This window comes from Lissotriton helveticus, chromosome 5_1 (assembly GCF_964261635.1).
Source record: "Lissotriton helveticus chromosome 5_1, aLisHel1.1, whole genome shotgun sequence".
NCBI lineage: Eukaryota > Metazoa > Chordata > Amphibia > Caudata > Salamandridae > Lissotriton > Lissotriton helveticus.
Window position 1 is genome coordinate 37565061 of NC_136065.1, and position 22325 is coordinate 37587385.

Consider the following 22325-nt stretch of genomic DNA (forward strand, 5'->3'; position numbering starts at 1 on the left):
TTCTATCCATGAGTGCAAAAAGCAACACTAAATACTCACATTTCTTCGTATCTTAGAGAGCACAATGCATGCAAAATCTAGTTGTTCACCTGTATTATAGTATATACAGGCATTCCCTATGGCCCCCTTCCTTTTGTTCTCATCTTTCCGTCAACATTACCCATCATGGGTACCACTTCTCAGTGCTTTGGGTGAGCTGGTGCTACAATGCATTTTTACACAATATCCTCAGTGAGTTGTGACCGGCATATATCATTTCATACTAATTTATGTATTTTTTCTGCAGCCTTGACAAAGCCCAACGGACGAAACAGGTGTCTGCTGATTTTGCTCGTATAGACCAGATATTGGCCATTCCTGCTTATATATCAACCGAACATTTTGGAAACTACAATGGAATAAAATAACTTCACAAAAAAGAACAAATAAATGTGATGGACTTTATAATAGAACTACGTTCTTTACTAAATGGACTTTCTATGTGTGCTCTAGTACTTATTATTTTGTATAATTGTTGCCAAGGACAATGTCCTAAGCTAGGTGGCACGGTGTAGGTAGTACCATGGTTGCACCTCTATCCCACATGAAGATATATGTGTATGATCTAACATCCCTAACAATAGTGCTGAAAATTTGATCTGCAGTTGTTGGGAGCATAGCCAACATTTGTGCTTGTACAGTTAGGAAATATTGATGTAGGTTTTGCCCAACTCTAAATTGAGGGAAACCTGGGGGGACCTTTCCAGAATGTGCTTGCGTTTTCTGTATGTTCAGGGTTCTTTTCTTCGGACTTCAGTTAAGCTTTAAAGTTACAAATATGTTTTGTGAGGACAGCAGCTCATTTCTGTGGCAATTATTTCAGGACTCAAATGAGTCTCAAAAAACGTGCAGGGATTTATGAGCAATTAAGAGAGTTTCCTGATGACGCAGGAGAGGTTTCTGAGGACTTAAAGTTTTTTTTTGAGAATGCAAAGTGATTTTATGAGGATCTGAAAGTTTCTTAACACTTTGGGGCCCATTAGGATGGCGGGCGGACTTTGTCTGTCCGCCATCCTCGTGGTACTTGGGACCGCCCACCATAAGGGTGGGGGTCTCGTCAGCAGCATTAGGATGCGCCTGCCATAGTGGCGGGCGCATCCCGCATTCCTACCTTTGTGGTGGGTGGTGCACTTAGCACCGCCCGCAACAATGGCAGGAAAGCATACTTTGCATTTCCATGCACAGCATGGCAGGCACCACGCGGTGCCTGCCATGCTGTGCATGGAACTGCTGGGGGATACCATAGGTACCCCCCGTGTGCACCACCCACCTCCCCCGGAGTCCCTGGGGGCCTGCAACGGGCCCCCACAGGGATTCTCCGCATGCCTTTCTGTGGCAGCATTGATGCCACGGAAAGGCATCCACAATTGCCCATCATAATATGGCTGGCGGTGTCTGATAGACACTGCCACCATATTATTCCTTTTCTGCCCCGGCCGCAAGGTGACCGGACGGAAAAGCGGCAGACGGTCTTTCCGTCCGCCGAGGTCCCCCCCGCCATACTTATATGGCAGGGGGAAAACAAATGCGGATGTCGGGCGGAATGCCCCCGCCAGGTTGGCGGTGGCTACCGCCAGCCTGGCGGGGGCAATCCGCCCGACCTCATAATGGGCCCCTTTGTGTGAGCTCAGCAGTGCCTTTTACACACAGCAGCATTGAGACCTGCTTCTTACACACTGACAGGAGGATAAGAAACCAGCCTTACCTGCTTAGGGTGCTTCTGACATCCTGCAAAACAGAGAAACAAACACAGTGAAATCAGTTTCCACAGGAGATGTCAAAGTTACTGCAGTATTTTTAGGACTAAAACACTTAACTATCTATGGTTATAACACAGTGACTGGGGTCACAGGACACAGCACATTCTGGGGTATCGCATGACTAAGCACAAAATGTGAAATTCTGAATGAGGTCACAGGATATAACAGAAACTGACATTCGGAATGGTAATGACATAGCACAGTGTCATTCTGAATGGAGTCACAAAACACAGCTCATTCTGATACTCTGAATGAGGTCACTTGGCACATTGTATGATGTTCTCAATGGGGTCACATGCATGGGCATCATTTAAGGATTGCCAGGGGTCGCAGCTGTGACTCCAGGCTTGCCCTAGGTGAACCCTGACACTGCTTGTGCGACATCTGGCTTCAGAGGTAGAGAACGAGGGCCAAGAAGACACAGGAAGCTTACCTTTATGGGAGTCGTGCTCCACTTTCTGCAAGCACCAACCCTAGGCAGGGTCTGTGACAGAGAACAGACAGACACAGGAAGAGTGCAGGTACAAACCCCAGGCAGGGTCTGTGACAGAGAACAGACAGACACAGGAAGAGTGCAGGCACCAACCCCAGGCAGGGTCTGAGACAGAGAACGGACAGACACAGGAAGAGTGCAGGCACCAACCCGAGGCAGGGTCTGAGACAGAGAACCAACAGACACAGGAAGAGTGCACGTATAAACCCTAGGCACGGTCTGTCTCAGAGAACCCCAGACACAGGAAGAGTGCACGTATAAACCCTAGGCACGGTCTGTCTCAGAGAACAAACAGACACAGGAAGAGAGCAGGCATCAACCCCCGGCAGGGTCTGTGACAGAGAGCAGATACACACAGGAGGAGTGCAGGTACCAACCTCAGGCAGGGTTTGTGACAGAGAACAGACACAGGAAGAGAGCAGGCACCAACCGCCGGCAGGGTCTGAGACAGAGAGCAGATACACACAGAAGGAGTGCAGGTACCAACTTCAGGCAGGGTTTGCGACAGAGAACAGACACAGGAAGAGAGCAGGCACCAACCCCCGGCAGGGTCTGTGCCAGAGAGCAGATACACACAGGAGGAGTGCAGGTACCAACCTCAGGCAGGGTTTGTGACAGAGAACAGACACAGGAAGAGAGCAGGCACCAACCCCCGGCAGGGTCTGAGACAGAGAGCAGATACACACAGAAGGAGTGCAGGTACCAACTTCAGGCAGGGTTTGCGACAGAGAACAGACACAGGAAGAGAGCAGGCACCAACCCCCGGCAGGGTCTGTGACAGAGAACAGACAGACACAGGAATAGAGCAGGCACCAACCCCCGGCAGGGTCTGTGACCAAGAACAGACAGAAACAGGAGGAGTGCAGGTACCAACCTCAGGAAGGGTTTGTGACAGAGAACAGACACAGGAAGAGAGCAGGCACCAACCCCCGGCAGGGTCTGTGACAGAGAACAGACAGACACAGGAAGAGTGCAGGCACCAACCCCAGGCAGGGTCTGTGACAGAGAACAGATACACACAGGAGGAGTGCAGGTACCAACCTCAGGCAGGGTTTGTGACAGAGAACAGACACAGGAAGAGAGCAGGCACCAAACCCCGGCAGGGTCTGTGACAGAGAACAGACGGACACAGGAAGAGTTCAGGCACCAACCCCAGGCAGGGTCTTGATAGACTTTAAATTCTTTCTTTCCACATGTACCTTTCCTGTGCTGTATTAGTTTAGCATAGAAAAGCTAATCTTTGTATCATTCACCGTATATTTACACAACCCACTGAGCTATCCCTATAATGTGTAGCCTTACACAATTCTTTCTTTCATGATGTCTCATGCTGTCCCATTAAGTTAGTCATGACAGCTAAATTATGTTACATACATCTGCTGTTTGTGCAAATCTGTCATGTATGCAACCCAATGAGTAATCCTGATGCTTGTGTAGACCTAACGCTGACATGCTGGATTCCATCTTTAATTTTGTAACCCCTCACTCTAGCTAGACTGGACGAGGCCTCATTATTTCTTCTTGCTTGCCTTTGCTGAAAACTGTTTCCAATTATAATGTGTTCTAACTCTGCAATGAATGCATGCCTTTCCTAGCTCGTAGTTCTGCTCCCACGTTGGGATGAGCCGGGAAGCTGCACGGTCACCTTGAATTGCAGATAGGGAGTAAACATCTGCCTGTGTCAGCTGACGTCTCTGTACCCCTTTGTTCACCAACGGCTCAAGCTGGTATCTTTCCACTGTGGGCGTGGTTAGGATTTGGGAAGTATGATTGTGTGTTCTGGGCTGGGGGGAGTCAGTCCTCTCGGGAGACTCCATATGATGCTGAACTGACAGGGCTCTGTCTGCACAGAGACTTTTAATAAATATGGTTTGTATGCTCTACAGTCTGATCTGACTCATTATTTGGGAAGGCATAAGAGGCGGTCTACAATGACCTGGGTGACCCTTTTTCGGGTCACTTCCTTCAGTGTGAGACAGAGAACAGACAGGCACAGGAAGAGTGCAGGCACCGACCCCAGGCAGGGTATGTGACAGAAAACAGACACAGGAAGAGAGCAGGTCCCAACCCCAGGCAGGGTATGTGACAGAGAACAGACACAGGAAGAGGACAGGCACCAACCCCAGGCAGGGTATGTGACAGAGAACAGACAGACACAGGAAGAGTGCAGGCACCAACCCCAGGCAGGGTATGTGACAGAGAACAGACAGACACAGGAAGAGTGCAGGCACCAACCCCAGGCAGGGACTGTAACAAAGAACAGACAGACACAGGAAGCGTGCAGGCACCGACCCCAGGCAAGGTCTGTAACAAAGAACAGACAGAGCCAGGAAGAGTGCAGGCACCAACCCCAGGCAGGGTATGTGACAGAGAACAGACAGACACAGGAAGAGTGCAGGCACCAACCCCAGGCAGGGACTGTAACAAAGAACAGACAGACACAGGAAGCGTGCAGGCACCGACCCCAGGCAGGGTCTGTAACAAAGAACAGACAGAGCCAGGAAGAGTGCAGGCACCAACCTCAGGCAGGGTCTGTAACAGAGAACAGACACAGGAAGAGGACAGGCACCAACCCCAGGCAGGGTCTGTAACAGAGAACAGACACAGGAAGAGGACAGGCACCAACCCCAGGCAGGGTCTGTAACAGAGAACAGACACAGGAAGAGGACAGGCACCAACCCCAGGCAGGGTCTGTGACAGAGAACAGACAGACACAGGAAGCGTGCAGGCACCGACCCCAGGCAGGGTCTGTAACAGAGAACAGACACAGGAAGAGAAAAGGCACCAACCCCAGGCAGGGTCTGTGACAGAGAACAGACACAGGAAGAGGACAGGCACCAACCCCAGGCAGGGTCTGTGACAGAGTACAGACAGACACAGGAAGCGTGCAGGCACCGACCCTAGGCAGGGTCTGTAACAGAGAACAGACACAGGAAGAGAAAAGGCACCAACCCCAGGCAGGGTCTGTGACAGAGAACAGACAGACACAGGAAGAGGACAGGCACCAACCCCAGGCAGGCACTGTAACAAAGAACAGACAGACACAGGAAGCGTGCAGGCACCGACCCCAGGCAGGGTCTGTAACAGAGAACAGACACAGGAAGAGGACAGGCACCAACCCCAGGCAGGGTCTGTGACAGAGAACAGACACAGGAAGAGGACAGGCACTAATCTAAGGCAGGGTCTGTAACAGAGAACAGACACAGGAAGAGGACAGGCACCAACCCCAGGCAGGCACTGTAACAAAGAACAGACAGACACAGGAAGCGTGCAGGCACCGACCCCAGGCAGGGTCTGTAATAGAGAACAGACACAGGAAGATAAATTGCACCAACCCCAGGCAGGGTATGTGACAGAGAACAGACACAGGAAGAGGACAGACACCAACCCCAGGCAGGCACTGAAAAAAAGAACAGACAGACACAGGAAGTGCAGGCACCGACCCCAGGCAGGGTCTGTAACAGAGAACAGACACAGGAAGAGAAAAGGCACCAACCCCAGGCAGGGTCTGTGACAGAGAATAGACACAGGAAGAGTGCAGGCACTAATCCCAGGCAGGGTCTGTAACAGAGAACAGACACAGGAAGAGGACAGGCACCAACCCCAGGCAGGGTCTGTAACAGAGTACAGACAGACACAGGAAGAGGACAGGCACCAACCCCAGGCAGGTGTGGTAAATAAATAAATAATACCCTATTTTTGACTAGACTTATAGCATAACAGATAGCTCAATAAAATAAGAGTCAAGATTCGAGGTAGTAGGAGTTTCTGCAGGTTTATTACAGCATAAGGACAGGATCAGGACAACCTGCATAGGAACAGAATGACAGGGCCCAGCAGGACAACTGGGGCCCAGCAGGGGAAAAGAGGCCCAGCAGCTGCTGGGGCTAGGTCTGGGATGAGCGCGCTAACATTTAATAACAAAACATTGACTTATATACATAGCGCAAACACATAGCATTACATTGCAGTGGGCGTAGCAGTGGGTGGAGTAGAAGGCGTGACGCGTAGCAGTCGCGAGAGATAACAGAAATAAGAGGTGTAACTGGGAGTTTACTTAGACATGTGATGCAAAACGTAACAGAATATGTCAGGAATGGGCGGAAACATTGGAGGGGGCTACCTAAGGAGCCGGGACCTCTAACCTAATGGTGCGCGAAAACTAGCAATGACGTGTTACTAGGAGAAGCTGGGGGCTACGAACTCTGTGCTAGGAGCAGAGACTAGAGTCTGGAGGGTCGGAGCGACATGTACCTAAACCCTATCTGGTATCTCATGTTTAGGGAACATGTTGATATAAACTAGAAGTCATGAGGGGAAAGGCTAACTTGATTCTAAGACTGGACCATGCATTATTCTACATGTAGTGCGTGAAGAATATTAAATGACCATTAAATACAGTATTTCTCTAACGTGGAGACGAGAAGGCTAGACAATGACGGAAACTATTGATGCAGTTCAGTAGCTTAGGAATGCAGAGGAGGAGGACTGAACTGATAGCAGGAACTATAACATACTTTTGGCAGACTCAGAGGCAGAGCCGGGGTGCACCGGGCACTGCAAGGCAGGAAGTAAGTGAAGGGTCGAGGATACAGGTGGGGGCTGTATCGCTCCTCAGCGAGGCTTTCAGGAGACAGGAGCTGAATCTGTGGTCCGGGCCCTTTTGAGGCCTGGAAACGGGGACTTTATAATTGAATAACGTGCACACTGAGAAACGTGGCAACATTACTTACATAGGCCTGATATTCGTAGTATTCACGAGGACTGGAAACTAACATACTAGAAGTGGACACAACTGTAATTGCGTCTTTAATCAGAAATGGGGAATAACATATGCATATTGATCATGCACACATAACATATGATGGATGAGACGTAGGGACACAGAACATGGCAAAATTTACTTTTCCACATTCCCTCCTTGTCACTACGTTTCCATCAGGAAACATCAATATTCATGATACCATCTATCATTTCATACAGTACCATTTGCTCGTCTCGAATTGTCTTGGAACGGGATTTAGAACAGGGCTTGGGACTGGGAATACAAGAGGTAGCACACATGCTGCAAATCGCAGGGCCACATTGTATACAGAGGCAGCAGCTAAATAGGATCGCCACTGCAATACCTAAAAAGGACAGGACTTTCCAACCCCATGCAGAAATTATATTCCAGAACCAACCGGACCATGTCCAGGTGCCTGGATCTTGGTGTAACAGATGGGCAATTTTATGGAGTCTGGTTATAGCTGAATAAACAGACGGCGCGTTATTTGGAATGAAAATACAACAACTGGATCCGAGAATTCTACAGGCCCCGCCCCTATCGGCCAGTATGACGTCAAGGACGAGACGATTCTGTAAAACGACAATTCTCATAAAGGATTGCTCTTCAGTTAAGTTACCTAGAGCGGAGGCAGTCTCATCTACTACTGCTTCAAGGGTTCTTGTTAACCTACGAATGAGTTTACTATTTACAACTGTACCTAAATAAGGGAAAACACCTTTATCTATATCAATGAATTGCTCTGCGGCGGTTTCAGTATAATCAACAATCGGGAGATTTCTCTTGTGTCTAGTGTGTACTAAGAAAGAATTCTTATGATAGTCAGGTGGGGCTAGAAAAACAGGTGGCAGTAGGAAAGCAATGTAACAGGTTCCCTCCCAATCGAGGGGCAGACGGACATATGCAGTTTGACCACAAATAAAATAAGAATGACGTGATGCTTTGAAAATAGATTTCCCACTGTCACTATACTTGATAACAGTAGTACATTCACTATGACCTATATGTACAGAACCATAACTACGGACACATAATTCACCTTTGACTGGTAGTACTGAAATAGCGGGTGAGTCTGGAGTAGTATCAGACTGAACATTCAGAACCATGAAATTCGACGAATAATTTCCTAAATCATATACTTCATTTTCTAAATCTGAACCTGTTCTGTGGGGGAAACCTTGCTTGTCAGGGAAACATGTACTGTTAAGAAAAGACATATCTGTTGAGGATGACGTTAACGTGGACCATGCTCCACACGAACCATTGTGTGAGAATGGATAAGGAAAGAGTGGCAGAACTCCCTTCGGTGTCTGGAAAGGGGGGAGTCGACCACACACCCAACAATTAGTGGCATTGCTGGTCTGGTGTGAATAATGTAACATACGGATAAACGTGTTATTACGCATAGCGAGGCGGTATGCATATTCGTGAGGAGGCAGATCACTAAACGTGTGCTCTACTGTAGCATTAGCAGACATATTTACATGAGGAACTGGAAAACACAGGAAAAGTGCGTAACTAGTGCAGGAAATCATTATGCTGATAAATAATATGAAACTCAGAAAAACGATACAATTGATTGAGCTTTGACTGACTCTCTCACTATAGGGGTCTATTTTATACATGTCAGAAACAGTCTAACCGTTTCACCTAGGGGAGGACTTATACAATCAAACTGGCTGACTTATTAGACCTGAGCTTTAATTTATACTCCTGTTGCGGAGTTTTCTCTAACAAGGGAGGGGTTGTAGTAAAGTCTTGTGCGGGACAGTCCTTAACTGTCATGCATGTGGTCAGATCTGGAATATGTGTCTGATTAACTGGAATGTCTGGAGTCTGTACTGTAAGCTTGGCTGTGCGGTCTGCTAAATCATTACCTTGGGAAATAATGTCAGTGACTTTCGTATGTGCTTTGCACTTCATGATAGCAATAGATGTCGGTAAATGTATGGCATCTAACAGGGCTTGAATAAGGAGACCATGCTGAATCTTGGTTCCATGAGAAGTCATAAAACCTCTCTCCTGCCAGAGCACTCCGAAGTCGTGTACAACTCCGAATGCGTAACGTGAATCTGTGTAAACATTAACCTTCAGGTTTTTGGCATGTATACAGGCTTGTGTCAGAGCAACTAGCTCTGCTGCTTGAGCGGACAGAGTATCAATACGGTGTGTTTCAATAACTTCAGTGTCAGTAGTCACTGCATACGCGGCGACTAGTTCTCCTGTACTAGTTCTCATACATGAACCATCCACATAAAGTGTCAGGTCAGGATCTGGTAACGGAATATCTGTCAGGTCTTGTCTTGGCTTTGTCGTAATGTTAACTACTTCCACACAATCATGTGTGTCTGGATTTGAATTACCTGATGGTAACAGTGTAGCAGGATTCAGGACGTTGCAGCGTCTAATTTCTATGTGTGGCTGGAACAGTGTCAATTCATAACCTGTTAAACGTGCAATTGTCAAGTGCTGAGTTTGTGTTCGGTTTAAAAGAACTTCTACTGAATGTGGGACTTGTACTGTCAGGGAATGTCCTAAAACTATAGAATCACTTTGTCTGATAGCTAGTGCTGTGGCTGCAACTGACTTGAGGCACGCAGGCAACGCCTGGGCGACTGGATCTAATGTGCTCGAGAAATAAGCACAGGGCTTGTATTGACCTGCTTGATCTTGTGTGAGAACAGATAATGCTGTACCTTCGCGTTCTGTAACGAAAAGTGTAAAAGGCTTACTGTAGTTCGGTGTAGCTAGAACTGGAGCTTGACATAGGGCTTTCTTTAACTCGTTGAAAGTAAGTGTATGGTCAGATGTCCAAGGGAGGACAGTCGATACGGCTGCCTCCTGTGTCGTTAACTGTATCAGTGGCTTGGCTAGGAATGCATACTGGGGAATCCATTGTCTACAATAAGAAGTAAGGCCGATAAAAGCACGTACCTCCTTCTGGGTTCTGGGCTGGGGAAGACTCGCTATTAACTGGATACGGTCGGGTGTCAACTGCCTACCCCTCTTGGACAGCAAGTGTCCTAAGTATACCACTTGCTGGACACAGAATTGAAGCTTCGAAGGTGACACCTTGTGCCCCATCTCGGCTAGAAAATACAGAACCGTAAGTGATGCACGCTCGCAGTCACGTTCAGAACGGGCCGTGATCAGTAGATCATCGACATACTGGAGCAGGGCAGTGTCAGTTGGCATGTGAATGTTGTCTAGTTGTCTCTTGAGTGCTTGACTGTAAATACTAGGGCTTTCTGTGAAACCTTGAGGAGCGCGTGTAAACATATAGCTCCTTCCATTTAAACAAAATCCGAAAAGAAACTGGCTGTCTGGATGAATTGGAACACTAAAAAATGCATTCTTGAGGTCAATAACAGTGAAAAACATGGCTTCGGAATCAATGGCTGTTAACAGGGAAGAAATGTCTGGAACAACTGGGTACTGAGGAATAATACATTTGTTAAGCTCTCGTAAATCAATCACTAATCGATATACTGGGGGTGCATTTGGATCAGTACGTTTCATGACTGGAATGATCGGAGAATTACATACATTGGAGTCAGTTTCTACAACTACTCCTTGAGCCATGAGCTCGTCAATAATTTTGGATAAGGCTGCTACAGCCTCAGGTGGCAATCTGTACTGCCTGATTCGTGGTAACACTACACCTGGTTTGAGAGTCACACGATAGGGTGTGATTTGCATGTAACCTACATCAGTTGGACCTTGCGCCCATAAATGCTGCGGAACATTAGACAATCTTGAATCAAAATCTCGTAATACATAGTGACCTTTAAAGTCACGTAGGAACAGACGTATTCCCTCTGGGGAACAGCAAATAACTGCACCTAACTCTTTCAGTGTCTTAATGCCTAATAGATTTTCTGGACATGACTTAGTAAGTAACAGATCAGTAGTACGGGACAAGGGACCTACTTCTAGAGTAACTGGCTTTGATATCTCATTAACTATGGGTTTTCCTGAAAATCCAAGGGAAACATTTCTTGAGCCTGAGAGCGGAGCCCCTGGAACTTCGGCGTGACTAATTGTGGTCCTACTTGCCCCTGTATCGATCAAAAACTTTCTGTCTTTCCCTAATACTTGACTATGAACATAGGGACCTTCTTGGTCTACAGGTATCTCGATGAGAGGCAAGCCTACCTCCCTCTCTAGGCTGTTTCATGAATACTGTTGATACTCTGGATACTCAGACTGTGCATACTGGTACATCTGCTGTGTGACATGCTGTGTTGCAGCAATAGGCTGCGGTACGGTAACTGTCTGTGGTGCATTCTGTGACTGAGGAGTCTGTGAAACTTGTTCTTGTCTCGGCGGACGTGGTCTTTCTTTAGTCTTACCAGTAGCTATGTTGTGTTTCAGAACTGCACACTCGTTTATAAAATGACCTGGCTGTTTACAATAATTGCAGTTCCCTTTAACGGGAGCCGCAGGATGACTGGCTTGATTCGGACCTCTCTTCTGACTGTCTTGAGGAATAGACTGTGCAACTAGCACTTTCATTTTCGTGTCTTTCATACGTTTTCTTTCGTGTTCTTGCTCTTCTCTGATTCTATTCTGATGATACTGGAGCATCTGGAGCATCTGGGACGGAGTATTTGCTTGCCAGGTGCTTTCGACTTTCAAAACTCGGTTTTTAATTTGTGGACTTGAATTCTCGACTAATTTGGTAACGAAAAGATGAGGGTATGACTCACTACTTGTCTTGAGACCACTATTAATGCTGAAACATTTCTCGAACCTAGAATAAAAATCACTAAGGTCTTCATCTTGTTTCTGTTTACAGGCTGAGATTGCATCCCAGTCTTCTTTCCTAGTTGTCAATAATCTGGGTAAAACTTGAATCAATAATTCTGGTAATTCTTTACATTTATCTCCAAGACCGGTACCTGGTACTCGTGCCTTGTCTTCAGCTTCTAGAGCTGTCCAATCGATCTTTTTCTCTCCCACCTCCCATTCTTTTTCTTTTAACTTTTCATACACCCCTGCGGGTAGCAGGACCTTTAACATTTTAATGATATCTGGGTAAGTGTATTCTCCCATACGGAGCATGTCTTTTAATTCTCTATGGAACCCCGCTGGATCTTTGTCATGACAGGGAATTAATTTCTTCATCTCGAGGAGTTCCATCTTTGATATCGGAGTGTATACAAACACTCGTTGCATTACGCCACCCGCCCCTTGGACTGGGTGGACTTCTCGTAGCGGATTCTGTCTGTCTATATAGAATGGTTTACGTTCTGGGGGTGAGACATGAACAAAATGCGGGTTCAGGAACGTTCTATACTTGTGACGCTGTTCTAGAATGACACTAATTAAATCGGTACCTAGACCTCTCCATCTGTACTGGAGTAACTCGTTCAGGATATCATGTAACGGGCCTGGATCAGAATGTTGACCCTCATACAAGGTAATGAGGTGCTGGATCATATACATACCCACCAGTCGTTGCTCGGCTGGGGGCAGTTTCAGAAACATTTGTGCCACTATTTCGTCTGAAAAAGTGGTAGAGTCAGTAATCCATCGGACTGCTGATCGGGCTAGTTCTTGTTCGTGCATGGTACTTAATTCGCTGTAACCGACTCGTGATTTCAGAATGTGATCGGTAGCTTGAAATACTTGTTCTAGAGAACCTCGTTCTGGCGCTGGATGATGAAACATAGACTTGGGTTCTGAACGTAAATGGCGATCTGGAAATCGGGATTTTCCTACATACGCTATTCTGGCGGGATTCTCGTCTTCCTCTTCAGGATCAGAGACACTTTCTTTCTCGCTTACTTGTGCTGCTTTACGCTGTTCGTGTAACCTTATTATTTCTTTACGAATTTTCTTGTACATACTTTCCATGGCACTAATGGTCTTGTGCTTACCCTCGGCTATATTATCACTCCACCTTGTTAAGATTCTCATTTCGGCGGGATCTTTAGACGGATAATCTTGTTCTCTTATTAGACAATTGATCAGGAACTTTAATACCATGAGCTGAATCTCGGCTTTTCTTTGAGACATAATCTCGCCAATACTTTCTGGATCATCCCCTGTACGGATGAAACGATATATTCTGTCTAGATCTTCCTTCATATTCGGCAAGGTGACAAGATACTCGGTCACCCTTCTTACGCGTACGGAATATAAAACCATATTATACTCGCCTGGGACTGTGTCATAGACACATTCGGCAAGGGCCTGTCTGATTTCTGTAACAGACTTATTACTTCTAGGAGTACGCTGTGATGCTTGAGCATGTAATTCGAGTGCTGACAAACGATTGTGTGGTGGCGGGGTTTGAGGAGGACCTCCTCCTGCTGCCCCTAGACTAGAATCGTCGACTGACATTCTTCGTGCTTGCAGGGTCGGTAATTGTAACGTGGGCTGAACTTGTATGGCTGGCTGACCCGGGGGTACCGTAACAGGTACTCCGGTGTCTGGAGGAACGGGAAGTGCCTGATTTACGGGGACAGGTGGAGCGCGAACTGGATTTGCATATTCTGGAACTGTGTCGTCCAAATAGGACGAAATAAAAATATCAGCTGCGGTCGGTTTGTGACGTAGCTTGGTCGGAACTAATGGCGGCGGGAAGTTACTAGATGCCTCTGGGGTCGCTTTTGGCACTCCTTCAGCAAGAAGAGGATACATACCCTTAATGAGGGCATGCCTCTGTCTGTCTGACTGTTCGGCTTTAACTTGTTCACCTATCTCGATTAATTCTCTTTCTTGGGCTCGTTCTTGGGATTCTCTACTTAACTCTGACTTTCTGACTTCCTTTTCCGTTCTTCTATGCGCTTCCTTACGCCATAACTCGATGGCATCTTTCTGTGACTGTCTGGCTTTCTTTTTCCATAATGCTTCTTCTACTCGCATGATACATTCGGCATCCCATGTACCCGATACGGGCCATCTATATTTTTCTTCTAACTGTTTGGTATACTCTACCCATAAATCTAGATACAATATGGCGCTTATGCCATGTTTCTGATACATAAAGTGACCTGGACTGTCCCTAGGCGGAACAGGAACTGCTGCTTCCAGCAGACCCTTTCTAGTTTTTAACTGACGTAACTTGGAAAAGAGCGGCATTCTAAACTTGAATCGGAACACAATACAATACACGAAAAACAATAACAATTGGGAAAACAATTCAGGCATACCACGACATTGGGAATACATTAAACAATATCATAACATAACAGTTCGAACAGAATACTACCTGAAAATACTGAAAACAGAAACAGAACAGAATTCTCGAGAACGGAACAGACTAGAGTTACTGGATGCACTGCTGTAACAGTACGGAACATACCGGTCCCATAAAGGAACGCATCAAGACCCGTATCCACCTAGGTGAACACTTCGTTTGTGGGCTTGGGTACCACCAACCCACGGACCAGGGGTCAATTTAGACTGACCCTGTCTAGATACTACCCCAGCAATGGTACTCACCGGGCAGCACGGAACGGAAGGCCTCGGACGGGACTGGACTACGACGACGAACTTCGGACTTCAGACTTCAGTTACGGGTGGGCCTCCGGATACCTCGGACCTTGGACTCTCGGCTTGGGCTCTGGTCGGGACTCGCCGCGTTCCTCCACCGTCTCGTTCGGATGCTGGACCGCCTCCTCCGTCTCCTCCGTGGGCCTGAGGGATACTTGAAGCAGAAATATCTGCACTTGGCCGGTATGGTTCCGTCACGGCTGCAGAGGGTCAGGGGGTCGGCGTGGCTTCACCGACGCGTGGGGAAAGGGCAAGTCCCTATCAGAGCCCAAGCCGAGAGAACTGTAACAGAGAACAGACACAGGAAGAGGATAGGCACCAACCCATGCAGGGTATGTGACAGAGAACAGACAGACACAGGAAGAGGACAGGCACCAACCCCAGGCAGGCACTGTAACAAAGAACAGAGACACAGGAAGCGTGCAGACACCGACCCCAGGCAGGGACTGTAACAGAGAACAGACACAGGAAGAGGACAGGCACCAACCCATGCAGGGTATGTGACAGAGAACAGACAGACACAGGAAGAGGACAGGCACCAACCCCAGGCATAGACTGTAACAAAGAACAGACAGACACAGGAAGCGTACAGACACCGACCCCAGGCAGGGTCTGTAACAGAGAACAGACACAGGAAGAGGACAGGCACCAACCCCAGGCAGGGTCTGTGACAGAAAACAGACACAGGAAGAGAACAGGCACCAACCCCAGGCAGGGTATGTGACAGAGAACAGACAGACACATGAAGAGGACAGGCACCAACCCCAGGCAGGCACTGTAACAAAGAACAGACAGACACAGGAAGAGTGCAGGCACTAATCCCAGGCAGGGTCAGTAACAGAGAACAGACACAGGAAGAGGACAGGCACCAACCCCAGGCAGGGTCTGTGACAGAGTACAGACAGACACAGGAAGCGTGCAGGCACCGACCCCAGGCACGGTCTGTAACAGAGAACAGACACTGGAGGTGGACAGGCACCAACCCCAGGCAGGGTCTGTGACAGAGAACAGACAGACACAGGAAGAGTGCAGGCACTAATCCCAGGCAGGGTCTGTAACAGAGAACAGACACAGGAAGAGGACAGGCACCAACTCCAGGCAGTGTCTGTGACAGAGTACAGACAGACACAGGAAGCGTGCAGGCACCGACCCCAGGCAGGGTCTGTAACAGAGAACAGACACAGGAAGAGAAAAGGCACCAACCCCAGGCAGGGTCTGTGACAGAGAACAGACACAGGAAGAGGACAGGCACCAACCCCAGGCAGGGTCTGTGACAGAGTACAGACAGACACAGGAAGCGTGCAGGCACCGACCCTAGGCAGGGTCTGTCACAGAGAACAGACACAGGAAGAGAAAAGGCATCAACCCCAGGCAGGGTCTGTGACAGAGAACAGACAGACACAGGAAGAGGACAGGCACCAACCCCAGGCAGGCACTGTAACAAAGAACAGACAGACACAGGAAGCGTGCAGGCACCGACCCCAGGCAGGGTCTGTAACAGAGAACAGACACAGGAAGAGGACAGGCACCAACCCCAGGCAGGGTCTGTGACAGAGAATAGGCACAGGAAGAGTGCAGGCACTAATCCCAGGCAGGGTCTGTAACAGAGAACAGACACAGGAAGAGGACAGGCACCAACCCCAGGCAGGGTCTGTAACAGAGAACAGACACAGGAAGAGGACAGGCACCAACCCCAGGCATGGTATGTGACAGAGAACAGACACAGGAAGAGGACATGCACCAACCCCAGGCACTATCTGTGACAGAGAACAGACAGACACAGGAAGAGTGCAGGCACCGACCCCAGGCAGGGTCTGTAACAGAGAACAGACACAGGAAGAGGACAGGCACAAACCCAAGGCAGGGACTGTAACAGAGAACAGACACAGGAAGAGGACAGGGACCAACCCCAGGCAGGGTCTGTAACAGAGAACAGACACAGGAAGAGGACAGGCACCAACACCAGGCAGGGTATGTGACAGAGAACAGACACAGGAGAGGACAGGCACCAACCCCAGGCACGATCTGTGACAGAGAACAGACAGACACAGGAAGAGGACAGGCACCAACCCCAGGCAGGGTCTGTGACAGAGAATAGGCACAGGAAGAGTGTGGGCACTAATCCCAGGCAGGGTCTGTAACAGAGAACAGACACAGGAAGAGGACAGACACCAACCCCAGGCAGGCACTGTAACAAAGAACAGACAGACACAGGAAGAGTGCAGGCACCAACCCCAGGCAGGGTATGTGACAGAGAACAGACACAGGAAGAGAGCAGGTACCAACCCCAGGCAGGGTCTGTAACAGAGAACAGACACAGGCGGAGTGCAGGCACCAACCCCAGGCAGGGTATGTGACAGAGAACAGACACAGGAAGAGAGCAGGTACCAACCCCAGGCAGGGTCTGTAACAGAGAACAGACACAGGCGGAGTGCAGGCACCAACCCCAGGCAGGGTATGTGACATAGAACAGACACAAGAAGAGAACAGGCACCAAACCCAGGCAGGGTCTGTGACAGAGAAGAGACACAAGAAGAGAACAGGCACCAACCCCAGTGACAGAGAACAGACCGACACAGGAAGAGTGCAGGCAGCAACCCCAGGCAGGGTCTGTGACAGAGAACAGACAGACACATGAAGAGTGCAGGCACCAACCCAAGGCAGGGTCTGTGACAGAGAACAGACAGACACAGGAAGAGTGCAGGCACCAACCCCAGGCAGGGTCTGTGACAGAGAACAGATACACACAGGAGGAGTGCAGGTACCAACCTCAGACAGGGTTTGTGACAGAGAACAGACACGGGAAGAGAGCAGGCACCAACCCCCGGCAGGGTCTGTGACAGAGAACAGACGGACACAGGAAGAGTTCAGGCACCAACCCCAGGCAGGGTCTTGATAGACTTTAAATTCTTTCTTTCCACATGTACCTTTCCTGTGCTGTATTAGTTTAGCATAGAAAAGCTAATCTTTGTATCATTCACCGTATATTTACACAACCCACTGAGCTATCCCTATAATGTGTAGCCTTACACAATTCTTTCTTTCATGATGTCTCATGCTGTCCTATTAAGTTAGTCATGACAGCTAAATTATGCTACATACATCTGCTGTTTGTGCAAATCTGTCATGTATGCAACCCAATGAGTAATCCTGATGCTTGTGTAGACCTAACGCTGACATGCTGGATTCCATCTTTAATTTTGTAACCCCTCACTCTAGCTAGGCTGGACGAGGCCTCATTATTTCTTGCTTGCCTTTGCTGAAAACTGTTTCCAATTATAATGTGTTCTAACTCTGCAATGAATGCATGCCTTTCCTAGCTCCTAGTTCTACTCCCACGTTGGGATGAGCCGGGAAGCGGCGCGGTCACCTTGAATTGCAGATAGGGAGTAAACATCTGCCTGTGTCAGCTGACGTCTCTGTACCCCTTTGTTCACCAACGGCTCAAGCTGGTATCTTTCCACTGTGGGGTGGTTAGGATTTGGGAAGTATGATTGTGTGTTCTGGGCTGGGGGGAGTCAGTCCTCTCGGGAGACTCCATATGATGCTGAACTGACAGGGCTCTGTCTGCGCAGAGACTTTTAATAAATATGGTTTGTATGCTCTACAGTCTGATCTGACTCTCATTATTTGGGAAGGCATAAGAGGCGGTCTACAATGACCCGGGTGACCCTTTTTCGGGCCACTTCCTTCAGTGTGAGACAGAGAACAGACAGACACAGGAAGAGTGCAGGCACCAACCCCAGGCAGGGTATGTGACAGAGAACAGACACAGGAAGAGAGCAGGTCCCAACCCCAGGCAGGGTATGTGACAGAGAACAGACACAGGAAGAGGACAGGCACCAACCCCAGGCAGGGTATGTGACAGAGAACAGACAGACACAGGAAGAGTGCAGGCACCAACCCCAGGCAGGGTCTGTAACAGAGAACAGACACAGGAAGAGGACAGGCACCAACCCCAGGCAGGGTATGTGACAGAGAACAGACAGACACAGGAAGCGTGCAGGCACCAACCCCAGGCAGGGTCTGTGACAGGAAACAGACACAGGAAGAGGACAGGCACCAACCCCAGACAGGGTCTGTGACAGAGAACAGACAGACACAGGAAGAGTGCAGGCACCAAACACAGGCAGGGTATGTGACAGCGAACAGACACAGGAAGAGGACAGGCACCAACCCCAGGCAGGGTCTGTAACAGAGAACAGACACAGGAAGAGGACAGGCACCAACCCCAGGCAGGGTCTGTAACAGAGAACAGACACAGGAAGAGAACAGGCACCAACCCCAGGCAGGGTATGTGACAGAAAACAGACAGACACAGGAAGAGGTCAGGCACCAACCCCAGGCAGGGTCTGTGACAGAGAATAGGCACAGGAAGAGTGTGGGCACTAATCCCAGGCAGGGTCTGTAACAGAGAACAGACACAGGAAGAGGACAGACACCAACCCCAGGCAGGCACTGTAACAAAGAACAGACAGACACAGGAAGAGTGCAGGCACCAACACCAGGCAGGGTATGTGACAGAGAACAGACACAGGAAGAGAGCAGGTACCAACCCCAGGCAGGGTCTGTAACAGAGAACAGACACAGGCGGAGTGCAGGCACCAACCCCAGGCAGGGTATGTGACAGAGAACAGACACAGGAAGAGAGCAGGTACCAACCCCAGGCAGGGTCTGTAACAGAGAACAGACACAGGCGGAGTGCAGGCACCAACCCCAGGCAGGGTATGTGACAGAGAACAGACACAAGAAGAGAACAGGCACCAACCCCAGGCAGGGTCTGTGACAGAGAAGAGACACAAGAAGAGAACAGGCACCAACCCCAGTGACAGAGAACAGACAGACACATGAAGAGTGCAGGCACCAACCCAAGGCAGGGTCTGTGACAGAGAACAGACAGACACAGGAAGAGTGCAGGCACCAACCCCAGGCAGGGTCTGTGACAGAGAACAGATACACACAGGAGGAGTGCAGGTACCAACCTCAGACAGGGTTTGTGACAGAGAACAGACACGGGAAGAGGACAGGCACCAACCCCAGGCAGCGTCTGTAACAGAGAACAGACACAGGAAGCGTGCAGGCACCAACCCCAGGCATGGTCTGTAACAAAGAACAGACACAGGAAGAGGACAGGCACCAGCCCCAGGCAGGGTCTGTAACAGAGAACAGACACAGGAAGAGGACAGGCACCAACCGCAGGCAGGGTCTGTAACAGAGAACAGACACAGGACGAGGACAGGCACCAACCCCAGGCAGGGTCTGTAACAGAGAACAGACAGACACAGGAAGAGTGCAGGCACTAATCCCAGGCACGGTCTGTAAGAGAGAACAGACACAGGAAGAGGACAGGCACCAACCCCAGGCAGGGTCTGTAACAGAGAACAGACACAGGAAGAGGACAGGCACCAACCCCAGGCAGGGTATGTGACAGAGAACAGACGCAGGAAGAGGACAGACACCATCCCCAGGCAGGCACTGTAACAAAGAACAGACAGACACAGGAAGCGTGCAGGCACTGACCCCAGGCAGGGTCTGTAACAGAGAACAGACACAGGAAGAGAAAAGGCACCAACCCCAGGCAGGGTCTGTGACAGAGAATAGGCACAGGAAGAGTGCAGGCACTAATCCCAGGCAGGGTCTGTAACAGACAACAGACACAGGAAGAGGACAGGCACCAACCCCAGGCAGGGACTGTAACAAAGAACAGACAGACACAGGAAGCGTGCAGGCACCGACCCCAGGCAGGGTCTGTAACAGAGAACAGACACAGGAAGAGAAAAGGCACCAACCCCAGGCAGGGTCTGTGACAGAGAATAGGCAGAGGAAGAGTGCGGGCACCAGCCCCAGGCAGGGTCTGTAACAGAGAACAGACACAGGAAGAGAAAAGGCACCAACCCCAGGCAGGGTCTGTGACAGAGAATAAGCACAGGGAGAGTGCAGGCACTAATCCCAGGCAGGGTCTGTAACAGAGAACAGACACAGGAAGAGCACAGGCACCAACCCCAGGCAGGGTCTGTGGCAGAAACAGACACAAACAGGAAGAGAGCAGGTACCAACCCCAGGCAGGGTCTGTAACAGAGAACAGACACAGGAAGCGTGCAGGCACCAACCCCAGGCATGGTCTGTAACAAAGAACAGACACAGGAAGAGAAAAGGCACCAACCCCAGGCAGGGTCTGTGACAGAGAATAGGCACAGGATGAGTGCAGGCACTAATCCCAGGCAGGGTCTGTAACAGAGAACAGACACAGAAAGAGGACAGGCACCAACCCCAGGCAGGGACTGTAACAGAGAACAGACAGACACAGGAAGAGTGCAGGCACCAACCCCAGGCAGGGTCTGTGACAGAGAACAGACAGACACAGGAAGAGTGCAGGCACCGACCGCAGGCAGGGTCTGTAACAGAGAACAGACACAGGAAGAGGACAGGCATCAACCCCAGGCAGGGTCTGTAACAGAGAACAGACACAGGAAGAGGACAGGCACCAACCCCAGGCAGCGTCTGTAACAGAGTACAGACAGACACAGGAAGAGGACAGGCACCAGCCCCAGGCAGGGTCTGTAACAGAGAACAGACACAGGAAGAGGACAGGCACCAGCCCCAGGCAGGGTCTGTAACAGAGAACAGACACAGGAAGAGGACAGGCACCAACCGCAGGCAGGGTCTGTAACAGAGAACAGACACAGGAAGAGGACAGGCACCAACCCCAGGCAGGGTCTGTAACAGAGAACAGACACAGGACGAGGACAGGCACCAACCCCAGGCAGGGTCTGTAACAGAGAACAGACAGACACAGGAAGAGTGCAGGCACTAATCCCAGGCACGGTCTGTAAGAGAGAACAGACACAGGAAGAGGACAGGCACCAACCCCAGGCAGGGTCTGTAACAGAGAACAGACACAGGAAGAGGACAGGCACCAACCCCAGGCAGGGTATGTGACAGAGAACAGACGCAGGAAGAGGACAGACACCAACCCCAGGCAGGCACTGTAACAAAGAACAGACAGACACAGGAAGCGTGCAGGCACTGACCCCAGGCAGGGTCTGTAACAGAGAACAGACACAGGAAGAGAAAAGGCACCAACCCCAGGCAGGGTCTGTGACAGAGAATAGGCACAGGAAGAGTGCAGGCACTAATCCCAGGCAGGGTCTGTAACAGAGAACAGACACAGGAAGAGGACAGGCACCAACCCCAGGCAGGGACTGTAACAAAGAACAGACAGACACAGGAAGCGTGCAGGCACCGACCCCAGGCAGGGTCTGTAACAGAGAACAGACACAGGAAGAGAAAAGGCACCAACCCCAGGCAGGGTCTGTGACAGAGAATAGGCAGAGGAAGAGTGCGGGCACCAGCCCCAGGCAGGGTCTGTAACAGAGAACAGACACAGGAAGAGGACAGGCACCAACTCCAGGCAGGGTCTGTGATAGAGTACAGACAGACACAGGAAGCGTGCAGGCACCGACCCCAGGCAGGGTCTGTAACAGAGAACAGGCACAGGAAGAGAAAAGGCACCAATCCCAGGCAGGGTCTGTGACAGAGAACAGACACAGGAAGAGGACAGACACCAACCCCAGGCATGGTCTGTGACAGAGAATAGGCACAGGAAGAGTGCAGGCACTAATCCCAGGCAGGGTCTGTAACAGAGAACAGACACATGAAGAGGACAGGCACCAACCCCAGGCAGGGTCTGTGGCAGAAACAGACACAAACAGGAAGAGAGCAGGTACCGACCCCAGGCAGGGTC

General features: G+C 49.7%; 1 protein-coding gene across 1 annotated transcript in view; it reads right to left on the reverse strand.

Moving 5' to 3' along the window:
* The window catches only part of LOC144752925 (E3 ubiquitin-protein ligase TRIM39-like), a 256584-nt gene that overhangs the window by 207225 nt on the left and 27034 nt on the right, over window positions 1-22325 (reverse strand). Inside the window, exon 2 of the mRNA XM_078640744.1 lies at window positions 1745-1767. Coding sequence (XP_078496870.1) covers window positions 1745-1767 — 23 coding nt within the window. The remainder of the gene's footprint in view (window positions 1-1744; window positions 1768-22325) is intronic.